The sequence below is a fragment of the Tasmannia lanceolata genome, unplaced genomic scaffold (assembly GCF_043159265.1).
Source record: "Tasmannia lanceolata isolate RefF3 unplaced genomic scaffold, GAP_Taslan_0.1 ptg000008l, whole genome shotgun sequence".
Taxonomy (NCBI): Eukaryota; Viridiplantae; Streptophyta; class Magnoliopsida; order Canellales; family Winteraceae; genus Tasmannia; species Tasmannia lanceolata.
The window spans coordinates 12,548,815-12,570,898 of NW_027518685.1; the positions used below are offsets into that span (position 1 = coordinate 12,548,815).

The 22,084-nt window shown below is 38.1% G+C and overlaps 1 protein-coding gene across 2 annotated transcripts; it reads left to right on the plus strand.

The window, feature by feature from the left end:
• The first annotated feature begins 11,398 nt into the window (after window positions 1–11,398).
• Window positions 11,399–20,336, plus strand: PHO1;H1 (EXS (ERD1/XPR1/SYG1) family protein). 2 transcript variants are annotated; one of them, XM_077386391.1, is made up of 14 exons: window positions 11,399–11,786; window positions 12,188–12,488; window positions 13,760–14,165; window positions 14,506–14,554; window positions 14,667–14,738; window positions 14,835–14,964; window positions 15,976–16,096; window positions 16,383–16,632; window positions 17,104–17,208; window positions 17,590–17,634; window positions 18,009–18,161; window positions 19,015–19,293; window positions 19,641–19,777; window positions 19,952–20,336. In XM_077386391.1, the coding sequence occupies exons 1-14, from the start codon at window positions 11,553–11,555 to the stop codon at window positions 20,037–20,039; spliced, it is 2,370 nt and encodes a 789-aa protein (XP_077242506.1). In that variant the 5' UTR covers window positions 11,399–11,552; the 3' UTR covers window positions 20,040–20,336. The 2 variants fall into 2 exon arrangements, with proteins under 2 accessions (XP_077242506.1, XP_077242507.1); XM_077386392.1 differs by having other exon boundaries at window positions 14,844–14,964.
• The last annotated feature ends 1,748 nt before the right edge of the window (window positions 20,337–22,084 follow it).

A 22,084-nucleotide genomic window follows, 5' to 3' on the forward strand; every position in this document is an offset into this window, starting at 1 on the left:
ATTTTTTTCTAAAATTTTATTAGTTTCCAATTTCCATGCCATATGTATCTGGAAAGCTTTTGGCTTGTTATGACAGTTCTGCCTTGATTCTGTCAAATCTTATGGTTCTTTGAACTCTGTTTCATATAAGTTGAGTATTTTTCATACCATTTGATCAATTTGAATTTGACCTTTATGGTCCTGTTTGGCTATCACTTGGCAATTTGCAATTTGCTCCACCTATTCTCAATTTGATTAGATGATACTTATTTTGTTGCTGCTTAGTCAAAATGGGCATGGGTAGCCTGGTTGTTATTCATTTATTCTACGTCTTCATTACTTCATACTTTTGTACTTCTCTGTAGTCCACCTTCATTACTTCAAAATTTCCATTTCCATCCCTTCCATCCAAAACCAAAGTTCGCCTATTTAGTGTTTTCTTCAAACCAAAGTGTGCCTAACCAAACTGGGTTAGTTGGCTACTAAAATCAGGTGGCAAAGACATGTGTGCTCCCTTAAAATGCTATAGATAAAAGCTATGAAGCACAGGTACGGGTACGACACGACACGGGTACATGGGTACGTGATTTTCCAAAAAAACGGGGTGCGGGTATGTTCGGGTACGCCGAATATAATAATATATTTTAATATTTTATTATATATTTATAAAAATTAAAAAATAATAATTGGAGAGCAATCATATAACAATAACATCACCAAAATGGAAAATTCTAATATTACTCTTCATTTCATAAGTGATTAAGCTCCATATTTCATAACATGAGGCATAAATACATCATTCATTTGAAAAAAAAGTCTGTCGCCAGTGTGTTGACCAGTGCCTGACAAGATAAATAATTTTAGAGACCAAATTATGAGATTTTTTTTACCGGACTTTTGGGATTTAATAATGTTTGGGCATGATAGATTTTATGAATTTTTAAAATTTGAAAAATACCCTACCGTTTGGAAGTTAAGAAAGTTAAAATTTTGACCCGACCCTTTTTCTGCGAATTTTGTACTAGAACAGGAGAGTTGACTTTTTTTCCTTTTAGATTTGGGTCTTAAAACTATTTTTAATAAATCCAAAGGGGGGGTATTCCGTTATTTACATGTAAATCTTAAGTAAATGGACATTTACTTAAATAGTTTACATGTAAATACTAAATACAGTAAAGGAGAGAGAAGAAGCAGGGCGTGTCGGGTACAGGTACGGGAGGCCCGGGAGAGTACCCGTGCTTTCTAGAATAAAAGCAATTCTTTATGTCCAACTTACATGAGGGCCAATCTCTTACAAAACTTGTAGAGAACCCAACTGATCAGATCCCATAATTGTTATAGGTGCTGAAATCTCATCATAATAAATTCCTTTATGACTAAGTATTTCTTCGCTTTTCCCTGGCCCTATGCCTATGCAACTGAAAGATAGCGGATATGGTAACCACATGGTGAAACCATCACCATATTTAGCCAGTGCTGTGTGGATGGAACTTATTTCTGCCATATTTCGCTATTTTTCATATGAATGACATAACTGCATCGCATTTAGTGAAGCACGGTATCTGGAAATTAGTACCATATCATGTGTTACCATGTTAATGTTGTTTATCCGATCTTGGAATGTTACAGCTAACTTACAACTATTTAACAAATGATACCTATTGAACTTACAATGATGTATTCAGTTTTGTTTAGCCTTTGGACCTTAGAAGCAGGAATCTTCCCTCGGGGTGCCACTCCCACCTCGGAACCTCGATTCGGCGCTCCTTAGGAAGGAGCTTCCAGGGAGCGGGACCCCAAAAAGATGGCAACCGCTCTATGACCCTCCCAGCCGGCTTGTATTTCTCCATAAGTCCCACCATCACCAACTTCCTCTCATCAAACTCCTCTAATTCTTCAAAGTACTTCATTGGAGCAAGCACAAAGGCTTGTGCATCTTCAGAAGGCACAAAGAACAGCTGCACGTAAATGAAAATGGTTAGAAGTTAATGCTTTTTGTTGTACTTAAATTTCGAAAGATACATATGAAAATTATTAGAAGCTATTATTTTTTGTACTTGAATTTTGAAAGATATATAGAGAAGATATTGCATACACGCTCCCATTGCTCTCCTAAACTTAGACTCTCCTAGTCCTCACGCTTCCCCGCCCCCGCTCCCGCCTCTGCCCCCGCTCCCACTTCGTGCTTCTAAGCTTTGTACCATCTCCTCTTTTTTGTGCATGGCAATAGCTTGATTCTATATTCCTGCATGCTGTTATTGCATATGACTAAAATCTATTGTTTTGTCAGCAATGGAAGTTGCATCTCTCAAAGCAAGCCCAGCTGAAAATGTATTCCGTATTTTGAATGCAATGAATAGACCTTGTTTTGGGGTAAGTAAGCTGGGATCGAACCTGCGGCCTCAGCCATTGAGCTAGAGGCCCAATCTCGCAATGAATAAACCTTGTCTCTGATGTGAGGTGGTATTCAGAAGCTCACAATGATCGATATATCATATTACATGGTTAAAATTATGTAGAGATTGCTGAGGTAGATGTGCCTGACAAAATTGTCTCTACATTTTTTGTGGTCGGTGATGAAGAGTTCCTACCATCAAGAAAAGGTATATTTGTTCCAGCACCTGACTAGAGCCATACGGTGTTCAAAATCAGAATACAGCTACATCTATCTGTGTGATTGTGGCTTTTCATATTCCTTCATGGAATATATTGATTAAAGGGAGCCTCGGTAAATATGTTAGGTACTAGTAACTTTTATTTGTGAAGCTCTCTAGATCATGTAATCGGTTGTTTGGGACTTCTCTGGACAAATGATCTTCCTGGAGCCATGATACAAGTGCGCGTTTCTCTGTAGCCATTTCAATATAGTTCCTTTTCCACCCTTTCATTATCTTTCTTTTTAGAGCTATGTTCCATGTAGTTATCAGTTTCCAATACATCATCCTCTATGCGTTTATGGCAGTGTAGTTTAGCATTGAAGCTTGATGGCCTGTTTCTAGCAGCTATTCAGCTTGTTCTTGGCGGAGAGACTCAAAAGTTGTTCCATTCTATTTGTTTTGAAGAATGCAAGTTTTTTAGAATATTAGGGAGCCGTTTGGATATGCGGATTTTAGAATCCAGGTTTTAGTTTGAAAACAGTGTAAAAGAGGGTTCATGATTAAGCTGTTGTATGCTGTCCTCATAGAGTTTCTTGGATTTTAAGTGAGAAATCCAAGTTTTAGAAATTTCTCCCCCATCTTGAGATTTCTAAAACCTAGAAACTTGGGATGATCTCCTGCTCTCTTGCTGTCGGAAAGAAGGGCGAGAAATCAGAAAACGATGGCTGGTCTCTGTCTTCTCTCGTCTCCCATCTACAATTTTGAGGAAATCCAAGATTCTAAATCTGCGTATCCAAACAGCCCCTAGATTTACTTACTTTGTTCCATTTGCTTTGTTTGGGACTTTTTTTAGTATAACATAGCACAAATGGAGCGTGAGGGAGGTATCAGTGCACAAATATCTCCTCTGCCACAAGTACGCATCTTGCTGCAAACTTGTAAGTGCTGCTGATGGTTTTATTAGTTGCAAATTCTGTAAGGGCCCGTTTGGATACCGCTAATGGTTTTATTAGTTGCAAATTCTGTAAGGGCCCGTTTGGATACCTCATATTTTGTATTTGGAATTGAGTTTTGAATACAAAATGAATAGATCTGCCAACTCATGTTGAGGAGACAGAGAGGAAAGGGGGTACTTCCTACTACAAGGAAGAGGTTGAGGAGCAAAGAGGGTGAAGGAAACTGCCAAATCTATGAATTTCATATTACTTATTTCCACAGCATATTTGGAAATTTGATTTTTTTTTCACACTCAGTCACTAATGTAGAAATTCAAAGATTTGATCCGGATCCAAATCACAACACAGAAGGGCTGCAAATGTGAGAAATCTAGATCAAAATCTTCTCGGCATCCAAAAGAGGCCCAAACGCTGGTTATTAAATGGATTTATAATATCAGTACCCTTAATTGAGAAACTCTACGATGAAAGGGCGTACAAACACGATGAGAACTCATCATCCCATCCTTGATATTTGATCCAGCAGCAGCTCACTTTTTGAGAAGCTGTTATTGGATCAAATATCAAGCATAGTACTTCCATCGTACCTTCTTTTAAGTGTTTGTACGCATAATTTCTCATATCTATGCAATGAGTTATAAAAGATAATTATTGGGCCCTACGGCAACCTCTTACCTCATCGGATCCATTGATTTGAATGGAAAGCATAGGCTCCATTGCTATTGTGAACATCTTGATCGGATGATCCTAGGCCATTGATTTGAATGAAAGCATAGGGTCCATTGCTATTGTGAACATCTTGATCGGATGATACTAGGCCGATGATCCTTCGAGCCTCGGTTAGAGCTCTGCCGAAAAAAAAGCTAAACCATTAATTTTTTAGTTTTTTAGTCCTTTTATCTTATGCTTGGGATGTCTGTATCAAGACCATGTGGTTTTCCTCATGATTTGCTATAAGATCAATGGTCTTGATCTCACGTACATGCCCCCGTGTAGGATCCAAAATTTAACTTTAACAATAGTTTCTATCTATACAGTCGGCCCTCCTAAACTAAAAGAGAAGTATTGATACCCATTAATTTATATTTACCAACAAATCAATTTGTCTTATTTGACTTGCTTTTGATTTTATACATGGGTTTAGAACAGCCACCTTAAATAAAATCGATGAATTAAATGAATAGGACAAATTCTGCTAAAAAGTATGCGTGTGTGGCTGTTCTCTCCTGCAAAAGTGAACCGCAAAATGGCTTTGGCAAAATTCCTTAGAAAGACAAATTGGCAAGGGTGTCATCCCTAATTATAAGAGTATTCATTTGGGCCCCCTTTTAAATGAATCTTTGAAGTCGACAACAATGAAAATGATATTTTTACTCCCTTGTGTTTGTCTTTTATTGAAAATGACTTCATTTTAAGGAAAAGACAAACAAAAGGGGTGAAAACGTTGGGAAAAAGGGGTGGAAATATCATACGGATTGTTTTTGTTATTCCCCATTTGCAAATCTCGAGGGGATCCATCATCAGTAAGGCACATCGACAGTTGCTTGGGAGAATAAATGCTATGCTTGGTAGCAGTGTGACAGATAACGAATTTAGAAGATTTTGAACAAACTTGGAATGATCGCATTGCATGAGAATCAATAATCCTATATGTGGAGTATATAATTACTTAGGCACCGCTTAAGTAATTATATAACCTGCCCGGTTTGTTTTAGATTATGACAACCGATTGTGGAGTCCCCAACTGATTATCGGACCGGATATTAAAACAAACAAGCAGATTTTGAGAACCGATTGTGAGTAACATAATCAGTTTTGGGTGTTTGTTGTTCGCACCTTTTCACTCATTCCTAGAACTGCTATAGATTTGGCTGCGTCTAGCTAAATTAAGAGCTTCTAGAGGCTTATTGTAGAGGAGGCATTCATTACCCCCAAGTGCACTTGTAGTCCCTTATTTAATAAAATAGTATCTTTATAAAAAGAGGCGAAATCCAATCTTCTAGTGTTGGAGAGAAGAGATCAAGATTATAAAAGAGATCATTCTAATCCCACAAATTAACCCATAACATAAACGTGTTCTCGTCGTTGGACAAAAAAAAATTCCCTCAAACTCTCCCTTTTTGACGTATGTGTTAAATAAATATATCTTTTTAGGTCTTTTGAAAACCTAAAGAATCCCCTCTTAAAAATAATGTGGCTAATGGCTTCCAAAGAGGTTTTAATACTCGATTTGCAAATAAGATTAAATTTATTGTTCTAGATGCATGCATATATTAACAACTGCGTTAAAGTTTCAAGAAACCCATCAGAAGATGCAAAGCAAAGCATTGTACTTAGAAGATCCGGGGCTGCTTATATTCTAAAGTAATACTATTGAGGTCTCACATTCTCATGGTACAATTCTTTCTTCTTCTTTTTTATAATTTTTCTGCAAACCCTTTTTTATCTGAACAAAGGCCATATCCCATACTGAATCAGATGATGTGAACTGAGGATAATCTAAGCGGGAATTTATTATATATGGATTATGGGATCTACTTTTGAGTAGGAACCGACATGTCTTTCTTTAACATCTTGAAATTTGGATTTTCCGGGTTGATGGTTAGCTTTGAAGAAGCTTAGGCATTGGATGGAATCCAAATCAAGAATCATATGCTTAAATAATTCATCCTTTCTAGGAATAAAACCTTATTTAAGCATTATCCTCGCAAATGTATTTGAAGGAATGGAATTCGAATTTCAAGAATATTAATAGCATACATTCATAGATGCATCCTTATCTTACATGATTAGGTATGGGGGAATTATATTAATAGTCACTTGTTTTGATAATGACACTCCTCAGTCCTCACTTTGTTAAACACTAAAACACTTCTAATTTTAGTTGTTGATAGCTTTTAGGAATTGTCCCAACCTTAAGTGCGAAGATTGTTCGTTTGGGAATTTGAGAATAGATTTAGAATCTCGGATTCTTCAAAATTGTAGATGAGAGACAAGAGAAGAAGCGGACTAGCCGTCGTTTTCTGATTTCTCGCCCTTCTTTCCGTCAGCAAAAGTGTAGCAGATCATCCCATGTTTCCAGATTTTGGAAATCTCAAGATGCAGGAGCAATTTCTAAAACCTGGATTTCTTACTTAAAATCCAAGAAACTCTGTCAGGACAACATACAGCAGCTTGATTATGAACCCTCTTTTACATTGTTTTCAAACTAAAACCTGGATTCTAAAATCCGCATATCCAAACAGCCCCTTAGAGTCCAAAAGTGATTATTGGACTCAAAAATCAATTCTCAAAACAACTCCTACCTAGAGAAAGTGAAAACTTACCATGTTTTGATAACAGGATGAACTTTCCCTATTTGACACTTTTTAATTGGCTGCTCATAGCTTTTTGGGAATAGCCTTTGACAGCTAGTTAAACAATGTAGGTCAAAAACATTTGAGTTTGTCCCGTTATCAAAACATGGTCGCACGAGAAACAATCTCTGGTCAGGACTGGTCGGGTCGGGTCGGGTCGGGTCGAGTCGGGTCGAGTTTCTTTTAGGAAAAACTGAGATTTGTATACCCGACCCTACTTGAGATAGTTTTTCGGGCTAGGTCGGGTCGGGTCAGATTTTTTCTCATTCTCGATAAATACACCATGAACCCTCCCTGTACACCTATTAATAAAGTCTTCTTGGTGCTTATAACCATAACAATATCGATTGGTTCTTATAACAAAAACAGGCCTAATTGCAGAGCTGGCTGCAAGTCATTTTTCATAGCAAGTTACCCATGCTAACAAGCAAATGATTGAGATCCTTTGGGAGCTAGGCACATGAGAGCAAGCAGTTCCTTAAAACTCTTCAAGTAATTCATGTATAAACTGACAAAAAACCATTCCAAAATCGATTAAAAGCACCAATAGTACTGATTGGGGTAGCAACTCGGGTCAAGTTTTCCAAAACCCTACTTACACTAGAAGAAATCTCGGGTCGGTTTATTTTATTAAAAACCCAAGGTTCCCAAACCCAGCCCATGGTTTTTTCAGGTCGGGTAAAACCGGACCCAAGTTGCAACCCTAGTCGAACGGATACAGCCTTTGGCAGCTAGTTAAACAATGTAAGAGAAACAGAGCCTTTAGGAATTTTGATGCCCAATTTTGCACTTAAAAGTAGGCTTAAAATTGGTCCTACACCCATTTAGTCGAAAGAGCAGCCCCTTTAGGAAAAGAGAAACCAAAGAGAGGGGAAATGCTGGAAAAAGGGGTGGACATATCATTTCCCCATTGATACATACATAAAAGAGAGTAATTACAAACACCTTTGCATGGAAAAAGATGTGGCTGAAAGGTGGAATAGCATTTTTGGGACGTGTCCGTTTCCCCTGCACCAAACACTCATTCTCTCTAGGTAACGGGACCCATTCTTCGTTGTTAGGCCCTAGAGCGACATTGAAGCTGGCCAAGTCTAAAAGATACACCATTTATATAAGAATAAGAGTAATGCTAGGGAAACCGGTTTTACAACAAACCAGAAGACCCAACAAATAGGTTGTTGCCACCACATCACAAGTGTACAATCAGTCCTTTAGTTTAAGAAAATCACCAAAAAAATGCACACATGGCAAATTCTCATTGTTGGTTTTTCCCATTGGTCCCTTACTCACGTCACCATATCAATTAAAATGATATGGTAACGGAATTGGACACTGAGTATGGAACCAGCAATAGCCTCTTAACACTGGGGGTGCAACTCAGGGTCGGGTTGGGGCCAACCCGAACCCGACCCGACGAACCATTTGCTCGACCTGAATCCAACCCAACCCAAAATAAAAAAAATTATTAAAGATGTCGGGTTGCCCAAGCCCTCATCCCGAACTCAACGCAACCCGACTTTTTCCCGGGTTGAACCCATCGGGTTCGGGTTGAGCCCGCCCAATTGCACCCCTAGTTAACACACTAACAACTACTTGGTTTTATCTTTAGTTTCCTTTTTTGTTTTTTCTTTAAATGGCAAAAACTACCTCTCCCTATGCCATGTGGCGGGTAGGGATATACTCAGTTCGGCTCAGGGGTGCCTAGCTGGTTTCTCTAGTAGTACTCTTTATATAATCTAGCAATTGTACCTTGCAAATGGAGGTTCAAAACGAGATTTCCCAACAGCGGATATTAGTTAGACAGGATCCAACGATCATGATTTGGCCATCCACAAGGGGACCCACATGTCAAGATTTGGTCCGCTTATTTCCTCTGAGAGAGAGAGAGAGAGAGGTGCGGAGCCTCGCGTGCGCACCCAAAAATGCCATCCGAGTCAGAACAGCATTTGTCTTCGGGACTGAGAACAAAAGCTATTCGAGGTACTTCTTGGGTCCCACATAAATGAAAATCCTCCTTGCAAATATTTTCTAAGGAAAATAAGCAAGCTTTTCTCGCCTCCATTTGAACGGTGGGCCCCGTCTAGGATAAAAATGACGCCCATTAGAGCATAAAAAATGGACGCTCGGAAACGATTCTGAGTCATTGATCTGAGCTCCAATGTGAAAAGTTAATTGGGCCCACGTGTCTTCATTAATATAAGATTAAACACGGGACCCTATTTTCTAATTGGGCCCCATGTGGCAATACAAGATTACAAGTGGGATCGCATCCATCTAGTGGGCCCCACCGTACATGTTCTTATTAATTTTAGACCAATGTCTATATTCTATCTCTGCAATCCATTTGCCAACTAGAAACCAGAGGAGGGTCAGGATCATTTGAAGGTATGATCATTAATGGTGGGGCCTATTGATGAGCCCATGTGGTCAGGACCATTTCACATGGTTGTTAGCCCGAATAAAGACAATACTTGCATGATTCCTCTTCCTCCTCAAGAATTTGTCACGAGAAAAAAATTAATATATATAAATTAATTTATTTGTTTAAAGAAATGAAAAAATAGTTGAGGAAAAAAAAGAAAAAAGAAAACATCAAATCCTTGTGGGGAGCGAAAGGTACAAAAACATCGTATCTCTGAGTCAGCCCACCTGAGACGAGACAAAAAAGATGTCAATTTTCCGCAATTATTTCCTTGATGTAAACGGAAAGATAGAGACTCCAACGAATTATAAATTTTGGCGGGAATTTGTTCGATCATCTTCTTCACAAGTTGGCGGGAAGGTGGAGGAATCGAACATTAAGCATCTCCTACAACATGGCAATAAACGATAAACCCATGGAAATGTTGAAGTATTTGTTCTTCAGAATGTGACATTGTTAGCACTCAAATCAGATAAATTTGGGAAGAGAAATTATTCCCATATGTATATTTCTAGACTTTATACTTGGTGGGCCCTACTTTGGAATGCCCACGGCTGCAAGATTGTTCTAATTATGTTGTTAGATTGTCTCATCTTGTTGAATATGGATCATTTCTACAGAGAGATGATTTATTCGCACCCCTTGTAGGATATTTCGTGCCCCTTTTAGCGTGTTGGGCATCGACATTTGAGAATTGAGGGATACCTGGATTCTTGCCAGTCAAGTAAGGAGAGTGGAGAGCCGTGCTGACATTGCTTTGGTAGATGCTCCCTTCATTCCCCAAATTTCGCCATTCACGGCATCGGCAATCCCTAGTCACTCAATGAGGACCACAGTGGATAGTGAAATCTTAGAGCGGAGCTGAGATACCAATATCCCCTCTGCCTTCCTGTGGCCCTCTTTGGTTGCACATCGTTGTCTTGTAGAGTAGTGGTAAATTACAACTTAAGTAGTCAGCAGGCGTACTAGTCGTGAAGTAGTTCCTTTGTAAAGTAGTGATAAGTAGTGTTCGGTTGTCACCTAAAGTAGTTTTCTGATGCGGAGTATCATTACCAAAATAAGGTGCATGCGGTGTCATTACCAATAGTTAGCAAAAAAACCTTTTTTCATGTTATACTATATAGAAACCCGGAAATCTAATAAGTTTTCTATACACTATGCAAATTGTGACATTAATCTCCACCCTCAACGTTCAAACTGGGGAAAATCTAGTTATCAAGTGGACGGTTCAGATCAACCAATGATGGGCCCACTATGCGACGGTAATTGTCCCACATTCAATTACAATGAGGTCGTGCACTACTTAAGCATTCCATGTCAATGATATTGTGATGAGATCAGTGAATGCCTTGGAACGAATTTCCACTTCTCGTAGGGGGGACCCACTAAATTGACTAATTTTTTCTCTAACCAGTTAAGTGTGGCCGTTGGATGACGATCTTTTGAATCAGTATATGTCATGATTAAAATTTCTAAAGCCTTTGAATCCGTTTAGCCTTTTTTTGGGTGGGCCCAAAATAATAAGTAGAGGTTGTTATTATTATTATTATTATTATCTACATTATTATAGTGCAAATCCGGGTGGTGAAATTGGAAGGGGACTTGGTGTGCCTTGTCAATGTGGGCCTCATCGTCCGAATGACCCAGATACCCTTGAATGCAAACTCCATTTCGCACAAAGGAAGGGCATCACAGTCATTTCAGTCATATTTTGTGCACTCTCCAGTCTCCAGCTCTTTCAAAGATTTTTAGAACATCAAACGGCAATTGGGTCATACTCCGACAAGCCTCCCCACTTGACCAAATGACAAAAAGACCCTTTCAATGAAGTGCATTGAAAGAAGTGCATTTTGGTAATTTTGGTAATTTTGGGACAAAGAAGTGCATTTTGGTAATTGTATAAAATGAGTGGGACCCATACCCACTCACTTAGATTTCCGACCATTTCAAATGTGGGTCAGAAGATGTTGGCCGGAAAAGGTTGCCGGTAAGAAGCCGGAGCATTTCCCGGCAAATGAGGCATCAAAGTGTAAAAGGCGCATATATAGTAGGATAATGAAAGTGTGAGGGATATTTGGGTATGTGCCGTGGAGAGCATCTGTACGGCTTAGAAGCAAATGTTATCAATCACTTTACCCTTCCCCATAAATAAATTCCATGGGCTTAAACAGACCAATATCAGAAGAACACACTCTCTATCTAGAGAAGGAATAGGTGTCTAAGAGTGCATACACTTGAAAAGATGGTGAAATTCTCTAAGCAATTCGAAGGACAGCTTGTTCCTGAATGGAAAGAGGCCTTTGTGGATTACTGGCAGTTGAAGAAGGACCTCAAGAAAATTCATCTCCTTAATGTCGACCCCACCACAGCCACGGCCACGTCCACCACCACCGCCACCACCACCCTCCTCTCCCCCTTGTTGAGGAAGGTGTCTATGTGGTGTGGACATCAACATAGGGAGCATGAAGTCATTCAGGCATTTTTTTTTTCCTCTCTCATTCTATTATCTTTATTTGTTATTAAATTCTACATCCTGTGTCCTTTCTCTCACTCTTTTTTCTTAACTTGTTTTTAAGAGTTCGTTTCTCCTTCCATGATAAATATCCTGACATATTTACAATGATTTTATCATGTTTTATGAGCATGCTTGAGTGATTTGGCTACTTGCTGAGCGTTATGCTCACTTAACTCTCACTCCTATATATCTCAATTATCTTAATTTGTTTTTAAATTCTATATCTTGTGTCTTGTCTCTCATTCTTCTGTCTTAACTTGTTTTTAAATTCTACATCTTGTGTCCCCTCTCTCTTTCTCTCTATTTGTTTTACTTTACTCATTATAGTCTTCATTTTAATGTGATTATGTTTTGTTAATTAGGTTCATAAGAAGCTTGCTTCTTCGGCGAGCATTGGAGACATGTACGAGACGGAATTGCTTGAGCAATTTGCCGATACGGATGCAGCAAAGGAATTTTTCGCACGATTAGACCTTCAACTTAACAAAGTAAACCAGTTTTACAAGGCCAAAGAGAAGGAGTTTGTAGAGAGGGGAGAGTCATTAAGGAAACAAATGGAGATTCTCATCGAACTGAAGACCGCTCTCAAACAGCAGCGGGGACAAATCGCTTCTTCTCAAGATCAAAAGGAGGAACCATCCATCTCGTGCTCAATTACATCTGGTATTGTTATATTTGTTTCTTGTCATTAATTTCTTGCTAATGAGATGAAATTTGAATTAATATGAGAAATGACATCTTGGAATGTATGCTGAAATGGATTTCTAATAGGCATGATATCATAGGCTTCCTCTTTTTTTTGGCTTATCTTAAAAATTGGAACCAAAACAAAAAAAGCCATGGAAAATTTGTTGATTGTTGTTAGGATGTGTTTTGATAATGGGGATAAGTCACGGCTGCTGAAAGGTTTTTGGGAATTGTAATAGCTTTTGAAAGCTAGTTAAATGGGAAAAGACAAGGTGAGTTCGCCTCATCATCAAAATAAGATAGTGTGAATATCAATCTAGCAAATTCTTCTTGTCATACATATGTAGAATCAGCTGCTACAATTCTCAAAGGCAAACGATATTGGCACTACCATGTTTTCATAACTGCACTAACTTACGTTGTCCTTTTGTTTTTAACCGGCTTCAGACAGCTTTTGGGAATTGTAATAAACTTTGGCATGCAGGTGGTTAAATAATAAAAGACAAGGTGATTTAGTGCAATTATAAAAACTAGGTAGTGCCAATATCAGTGGCCTTCTCAAAAAGAACTAAGCAGCCGTTTTTAATAACTGGTTAAAGCATGCGAAAAGGTGAGTTCGTGCCTATTATGATTGTGCCAATATCAGTTACCTATAGGACTGTTACAGGCACTACCAAATTTCGATAACGTCAGTACTCACTTTGGTTTATGCTTTTTAATTATCTTCTTCCCGCTGTTGCAATACTTGCGATGCTAACAACATCCGGTCATAAAAGAGAAAACAAAGATAGTAGTGCCAATTATCAAAATTTTGTAGTGTAGATATCAGTCCCTGGTCTCCCTACTCATGAGAAAGTGACTATAACCTTGTAGTTATAGTGGCCAACTTTTCCCCTTTTTCCTTTTTCCTTTTTTTTTTGGTCAGCTTTGCCCGTGCTTCAATAGTATATATACGAAACTTCAGTGTATATACAATTCACCTCCATTATGTGCATGATCTGACAACATTGATGGGTGGAAACCTTCCCCTACTCGAGGTACCATCTTTTTTATATCAGGAATCAACACTACACTACCTACAAGATTGGTGTTGGACCCTACTCATCACCACTGTCCGATCATGCTCAAAATAGTGGGGAATAGCGTATACACCGAAAATTGGTCTATACGCTACTAAATTGCTTTCTTCTTCCCTGTCTTTATCATGTGCACACAAATAAAACATTTCTTTTTGCCTTGATTGACAGAGGAAGAGTCTGTGAAGGACATAACAGACCAAGAACAGCTTCAAGAAAGCTCCATTTGCGAGTACGAAAGAAATGAAGTGCAGTTTTTAGAGTCCCCAAGATCCGAAGACACGGGGACTCCGATGAAAATGAAGAAAGAGGAAGTAAAGATGAGGAGTGTTTCAAGTAAGAGCTTCAATTGCCAAGGGAAGAACTTGAAGATTAATATACCCCTAACAACGCCCTCTCGGACTTTCTCGGCGATCACTTATCTTGTATGGGAGGATTTGGTTAACCAGTCGAAGAAATGCGGCCCTGAAGGCAATAAGATGAACATCAACAAGACAAAGTTGCACCATGCAGAGAAGATGATCAGAGGAGCTTTTGTTGAGCTCTATAAAGGGTTGGGATTTCTCAAAACTTACAGGTATAGTGATTATGTTTTAGGCTTGCTTAAGGCTAATGAGCCATTGTGCATGCATGCAAGTTTCCGTGTATGTGCGCACAACATAGTGTACCAGTTCATATGGGGTGTGAAATGGCATAAAGTAATTGATTTTGACACTGGAAAATGCTAAAAAGGAAGTCACTTTTAGACTCCAAAAAGATAGCTATTGGGCTCCACGTATGCCTTGTTTTTAGTGGTCCAATCCGTTGATCTTAAAGGCAACCATAAATCCTACCAAATGTTGTGTAGAACACCTTGATCGGATGATCTAAGGCCTTGATTTTTGAAGTTCATAGATTTTTGTGTCATGATATTTCAGGAACTTAAACATGCTAGCATTTGCGAAGATCTTGAAGAAATTCGACAAGGTGGGCAAATGGGTATTGCCTAGTTTTGCTTCTGTAGAAAAAGTGTTGCCTAGTTTTGAATCTGTAAAAAAAGTTGATTTCTTTTTTTAATTCTCATTACTGTGTTTTTCAGGTCACTGGAAAACAAGTTCTTCCCATTTATCTCAAAGTGGTAGAAAGTTCCTATTTTAACAGCTCAGACAAGGCAAAAAATCTCCCCCATGATCTTTTAATACTAAATGCAAGAGATTTGAAACCAAACCCATGTAAAAAATGTCTTGATTAGTTTAATTAATGACAGGTAGTAAAGTTCATGGATGAGGTTGAGGAGCTGTTTGTTAAACACTTTGCTGAAGGTGACAATAGGAAGGCCATGAAATACCTCAAGCCCACTCAGCGAAAAGAATCACATGCTGTAACCTTCTTCATTGGTAAGTCTTTTCCCTCAATTCTCATTCGAACATTTTATATAGAGTACAACGAGATAGTGTTTAAAAAATTGACTCTAATCTGAACTCGGCAAGTCACCTCAGGCGAGTCAGTGATTGAGGTAGTCAATTTTTTATAAAGTTGGGTAAATCAGAGGAGGTTTTAATTGACTTTGGCAGTGGAAAACTAAAACTCAGAATGAAGTAAAACTGAGCCAACTCGATGGATTCGAAGATTGACTCGCGGAGCTTTTAAACAGTGGAGATTCCATAGCCTAAAAATCACACCCATCAGATGAACCTAGTCCTCCAATCTGAGGCTTGTGTCTCAACAATTAAGAAAAGAGAAAAATACAGATACATCCCCTCAACTTTTTCACATTTTCAACTATAACCCTGATACACCCCTGATGTTTCAATTTGTGTAAGGTAGATCCCCTCAATTGACGGTTCGTCCACAGATCGAAGGGTTAGGATGATCCTATCGAGCTGATTTTTTGGACACACCCTATCTATGTCGGGGCCCATCAAATGAACGCTTTGGATCATCCAAACAATGTGGGCCCACTGTGTTTTTGGTAGTGTTTGGATTCGAGGATGGGGTTTGGAGGTGGGTATGGGGTCTTCATTAGCATTGATAGTGTTTCAAAAGAGGGGTTATACAAATTGAAACCTAAGGGGGTGTAATTGGTGACTTTTAAAAGTCAGGGTTAGAGTTGAAAATGTCATAAAGTTGAGGGGCTGTAACTGTATTTTTCCCTTAAGAAAAATGAGCAACGTTCCACACTCAATTCCTCATATTAAATAGATAGGATTGACTCTGAACTACAGTTTTAGGCTGTGGACCTCCACAATTGGGCCCAATGGAGAACAATTGAAATTTTGGCTCGACGATCATCCATGGCGAGGTCCACAGGATGAAAGACCCGATGAGCCTATTGCAAAGTGTTACTATCACAGTATAAATTAACATTACAACTCATTCTCAACACTCATGGTAATTTTCATGATCAGGTCTCTTCACTGGATGCTTCATTGCTCTGTTTGCTGGTTATTGCATCATGGCACACATAGCTGGAATGTACACTCGGCAGTCTGACTCCGTCTACATGGAAACGTCATATCCTGTTCTTAGGCAAGTACCCCACTATCCTGTTTAAATGGTTCTAGTCTCCAGACATTTTCTGAGAGGAATGATCTTGTGCAATAACTTGCACCAAATGTTCAGCATAGGTAATAGTTCAAGCAATGCAGGCCCCACTCAAGGCAGTGGTCTCACATATAATAACCAATCGATCAAAGATCAGACAGTTGTTGATAATCACTTAAGCTGAACATTCAGGGGAAAAGACTACACTGTAAAATTTCTTGATATTTAATATAATATTATACTAACACTGGATTTAATTTCTTTTTTGCAGCATGTTTAGCCTTTTGTTCCTACATTTGTTTCTCTATGGATGCAACATTGTGATGTGGAGAAGAACTCGCATAAACTACAGCTTTATATTTGAATTTTCCCCAACAAAGGAGCTGAAATATAGTGATGTTTTTCTGATATGCACCACATCCATGACTGTAGTGGTTGGAGTTATGTTTATTCACTTATCCCTCATTGCAAGAGGCCATTCTTCAACTCAAGTCCATGCAATACCTGGTCTTCTCCTTCTGGTAAACTTCTTTCTTACACTCCACTTTATCTTTGTGATGCACTTCTAGTTTTGATTGTCTTTCGTTTTAGACAAATTGTTTAGTCTAAAATGCTTATATTGGACAATTGGTATATAAACCAAATCCAGTCAACATAAGTGTTTTGCAAAGGATCATTTTTTTTCTTCTTCTTACATAAGAATTAAATGAGGAATGATCCAGTGCAATAATCACTTGCACCAAACTTTTGGTGTAAGAGAGAACAGCCATCTTGGAGTTGTAATCAATTTCAGGTGATAACTCTCCCTTGCCAAGATTGGATGGTTTCTACTGATCATTCACACCAAAAATTTGGTGTAAGTGATTGTACTGTATCATTCCTCGTATCCTTTTAAGAGATATAGTTCCCCCTCTTATTAATTTTAGATTACTCTTGCAACCCAAAGATCAAAGGCCTGATGTAAAAGTACTTCTATTTCTGTTCGTATGCAGCTGTTTTTAGTGTTGCTTGTGTGCCCTTTCAACATTCTCTACCGCTCAACCCGCTATCATTTCATCAGGGTCATAAGGAATATCATCTTGACACCTCTTTATAAGGTATGATTACTTGACATAAAAGAGAAACAAAGAATTTAAACCACATGGAGTCCAAATGGATTTTTAGAATGATGAGTGATTTAGTGTATAGCAAGTAGCAACACACTGAATAATCAATGCATAAGCCCATAACCACCATTCATTTCCAATCATATGTAAATCAGTTATATAAAAGAATGGAATGAAAGAGTGGGCTGCATGCTTGATCAATATTTGATAGGGAATAGATAGACATGATAGGCATATACACCTAATAATCGGTGCATATCTTATCCTCGGTATCATTCCCCTGTTGGTGAGAATTTTCAAATCAACTTATAAATATATTGCTAGAGACTAAAACTGGAACTAATTCAATTGCTTATTGTCTTGCACATTCAGGTGGTAATGGTGGACTTCTTCATGGCTGATCAGCTCTGTAGCCAGGTTAATACTTATCTATTTTGGCAACTTTGATTACTTTTATTTTCTTGCTTGGAGATTTATCACTACAACAAACATGAATGATCTAGCCTTAGTTACTTGCACCTAATCCTAGTATAACTGAACTAGATAACATCTTGGCTGTTATATTTGGTTTTGTGTGGTGTTCCTCATATCTAATCATCAGGTTTTTAGGTTTGCTTACAGCAAAAAATCTGGTGCTAAGTGACCTGCATTGTATTACTTACCATAGCTAATAAAACATCCTTTAAATGAACAGAACACTCTTCATTGCTGAAATGACTTAAAGTCTCTTCATTATTTCATTAGTCAAAATGTTTGTCAATTAATATCAAGTTCATTTTTTCGTTGAACAGGTGCCAATGCTCAGGAGCTTGGAGTACGTAGCATGTTACTACATAACTGGGAGCTACAAAACACAGGACTACGGGTTTTGCATGCGAACCAAGAATTATAGGGATCTGGCTTATGCTGTTTCCTTCCTACCTTATTATTTGAGAGCAATGCAGGTTTACCACTAAGAGCCTTGTTGAAGTTCTCCAAACGCTATTTTCCATTGTTAAATTTGTTTTCAAACATGAGTGTTTTTGTTAGCCAAGAATTTAATTAATCAATAATAAGACTTATAGTCGGAGCATAGGCCAGGACAGCTGTTACGGTATCCACAAAAATGGCCGTGGAAGACAAAATTTTAAGAACATGTGCTAGTAGAAATTTTGGCTACATTAAAAGAATGACCTTCAAACACAATAGTTCTCTAGAACTGTCAAAGAAGATGTTCTCCACTTTTTAAAAAAGGACCTTTTAAACACAAATCTTCCCCTTGTTTTGCTCTGTTAATCAATAAATTTTTGTTTTTCCCCATTTAGAAAATTTTCAGTGCCGTGGCACATTGACACTGGTCATGGTGTGATTCACACACAAAAAATATCAAAAAGAGAAAATAAACTATGCTAAGCACTTTGGTATGCCAACTAGATGGCATTTCCCATACAGCATGAGCCTGTATGTTATTATTAGCAATAGTAAATATTCCTGAATGTTAGTTTGACCTAGGATAGAATTTAATATTTTTGAAGTTAAGAAAATGGAAGAAAAATCCTCTTGAAGTGAAAAACCAACTTTTTTTATTCAAAATCAATTCCCCGTTCAGAATTCTCTTTCATTTTGCAATGCTCCTTTTCTTCCATTGATATTCAATCCAAAAATCAAGGTATTTCTATTACAATTCTGAGTAAGGTAGTATGGCTTGTTGATAAAAAAAAACTTGAACAGATTCTTTATGCATGCGTATTAGAATTCATTACTAGAAAATCTATCTCTAATGAAAAACTATCTTAACTGGCCACCTTGTGTGTTCAGTGTGCAAGGAGGTATTTTGATGAAGGACAGACTAGTCACCTAGTCAACCTTGGAAAGTATGTGTCGGCCATGTTAGCTGCCGGGGCCAAAGTAGCCTACGAGAAGGAAAGGAGTGTTGGGTGGCTTTGTCTGGTTGTCGCCATGTCGAGCACTGCAACTGTATATCAATTGTACTGGGACTTTGTTAGAGACTGGGGTTTGCTCCAGGTTAACTCCAAAAACCCCTGGCTAAGGAATGAACTAATGCTTCGCCGAAAGATCATTTACTTTTTGTCCATGGTATATACCCCTCTCCATTAACCTCCTCTGGCATCTAATCAATTTGCATGAGTAATGATCCAACTTTGTTGCATATGTCGGTCTATAGTAGAATGGTCAGCATCAGAGATAACTTGTAAAACATTAGAAGAATATTGACCTATAGAAAATGATCTAATGGTGAGTGGAGGGTGAGGCCCAGAGAACCAGAGACGGTTTTAATGATGATCAATCTGCTATACACTGTGATCCATAATGCTCTCATCTTAATTATGCATATTTGGTTATGAGGAGTTTCAAACCCCTCTCCCTCTATCTTTCTCCCTGGAAAACAATTTGGGTACTGAAAATTTTGAAATATCTTTCAGGGTTTGAACCTTGTTCTCAGGCTTGCTTGGTTACAGACTGTTCTTCATTACAACTTTGGAAGCCTTGATTACAGAGTAAATGGATTCTTTTTAGCTGCCCTTGAAGTGATTCGTCGTGGGCAGTGGAATTTCTACAGGTAAAATAACTTAATCAATATAACAATGAGTTATTAAAAATGTATAATCAAAGACTGATTACTCTCACTTTCACATTCTTCATTAAATTATCATGATTTGCAATCACTAATAAAGCATTGCCATTTTCCCTATGGCCTCTCAATCTCTCATTAACAAATTTTTGAATGGTTCAGGTTAGAGAATGAGCATCTAAACAATGCTGGCAACTTCAGGGCTGTCAAGACTGTGCCACTCCCTTTTCATGAAGTGGATGAAGATTGACACCCTTCAGCAGCACCGGCTTAGAATACATTTTACATGCCGTAAATACTTCGCGGCGGATATTTCGAAAGGAAGTATACAAATTTCACAAAGAGGAAGTCACAGGCCTCCTCAACTTAAATCCAAAATCAATTGTATTTCAGGGAACCTCTTGGAGCAGTGGCCCCAAGAAAAAGGACCCATACATGTATACGAAAGATGCCATCAATTTCCAAGTTTCTATTAATCTCCTCAGTTGTTCCTTCTACTCCTAAATTTTCTCATTTGAATAAAAATATCGGTAGAAGGGAAGCGTTTTGCCAAGAAGCCTAATGTGCAACAGCCATCATGCTTAGAACATCAGAAAGCAAGATAAAATGAATGTTTTGGTTGTGGAATGTTTTCTTCCTGACAATTATTGAGTACAAAATGAAATTTTTTCCAAGAAATTCTTGTAAGACTTGCAATCTCATGCTATGAAGAAATGTGAGCCTATGAAGGAAGAGGAAATCATGCGTACAATCAAAAACAAGATTCAGAGTTAATATTAGAAATGTAAGCCTAAACAAATCTAAATCCATTGCAGACTGCTTAAAACAAGAAACAAATTTAAATAAGTGAAGTTAGTTCTCTTCCTTTATCTGTCTAGGATCCACTGCTTCAATTAATTAAAGACAGGAAAGTCAAATTATTAATTAAAGAAGGGCAAGTCAAATTTTATTAATTTAAGGTGGATTCCCACCTATAATCACATTTTTACTTGAGAAAGAAAAAAATCAGAGTTAAAATAACAAATGTGTTTTATGCTAAAAAAGCAAATGGGTAGGAGCTAAATCTAGAACACAAATACCTGGGTAACATACCACATATAGTCTGTAGAGATGAGGTTTTGCCTGCAAACAAAAACCATGATATATCAAATACAACATGGCAAGAGGTGTGAAGATGCTCAGTGTGGGGATAAGGCATTTGAATTATTTTTGAGTGATTCGACACCCGAGGAAAATGCATTGTCTAGTGCTATATACCAACTTAGAATTCTTTGATTTCCACCCGCCATGAGCCGCCTTTTTTGTCTTAGCTTTCTTCTGATTTTTCGTTGTGTTTGTTTCTTGTATTGACCATCTCGGTCCTTCTTTTGGTAATAAAATTTACGACTATTCATAAAAATTTAAAAAAAAAGAACCTTACAGGGTGATCGGCCCCTACAATTGGAGTTGGAAGTCTATTGACGAGGTATATTTCATGATCAATTTCATAAGATTTAGGGAGAAACTACGGAGGAGCAAGATAGGATCCATTGAGATACTCGAGAGGATCATAACTACAAAGTAAAAAATTTGAATGAACCATATTGATTGAGATGAGGTGAGAGATGCTTGGAAGAGTACACAGAAGCAAGAAGAGAAGAAAGGGGATTAAGATGATCATGATGGTTGGTTGTTCCTTTGATACTATGTACAACCTTAGTTTAGTGTATTTCTTAACCAAAATGGTTCGAAATTGATATATATTATATAGATAAATCTGTATGTGTACAATTTTTTATTTTTAACGGAAATGACCATGAACGTATTTATAATAAGGGATTTGCTTGGCAGAAGGCATTTCACACAACGGTTGTTGCATGAGAGTAGAGCCACCTCAGATGAATTAAATGAATAAGACATGACAGCGCCGTACACCTGCAAGACGAATCCCACAAATGTACAAGGCTACAAAGCAATAACAAAAATACTTAGACACCCTTTGAACACTTGTACGGAGGCTTGGATTATTTCTGGACCCTGTCATATGGGGGTAAAACAATTGGCAAACTCTGGACGCACCGTGGGGTGGGGTAGTACAGACAAAATCTGAGAAGCTAATGTTTAAGAATGAACATATCTTAAACATATCTTCAAATGCCTTCTGGGATAGTCCTTAGTGTTGAGAAGCAAGGTCTTTCCATCTGTTGGTGAATAAAGATGAAACGCACAGACGTGTCTAAGTATATATGCCAGGAAAATAAACCACACCACAAATAATCTGAGAGGAAACAATGTCACTGTGCACGGTTGTACTCG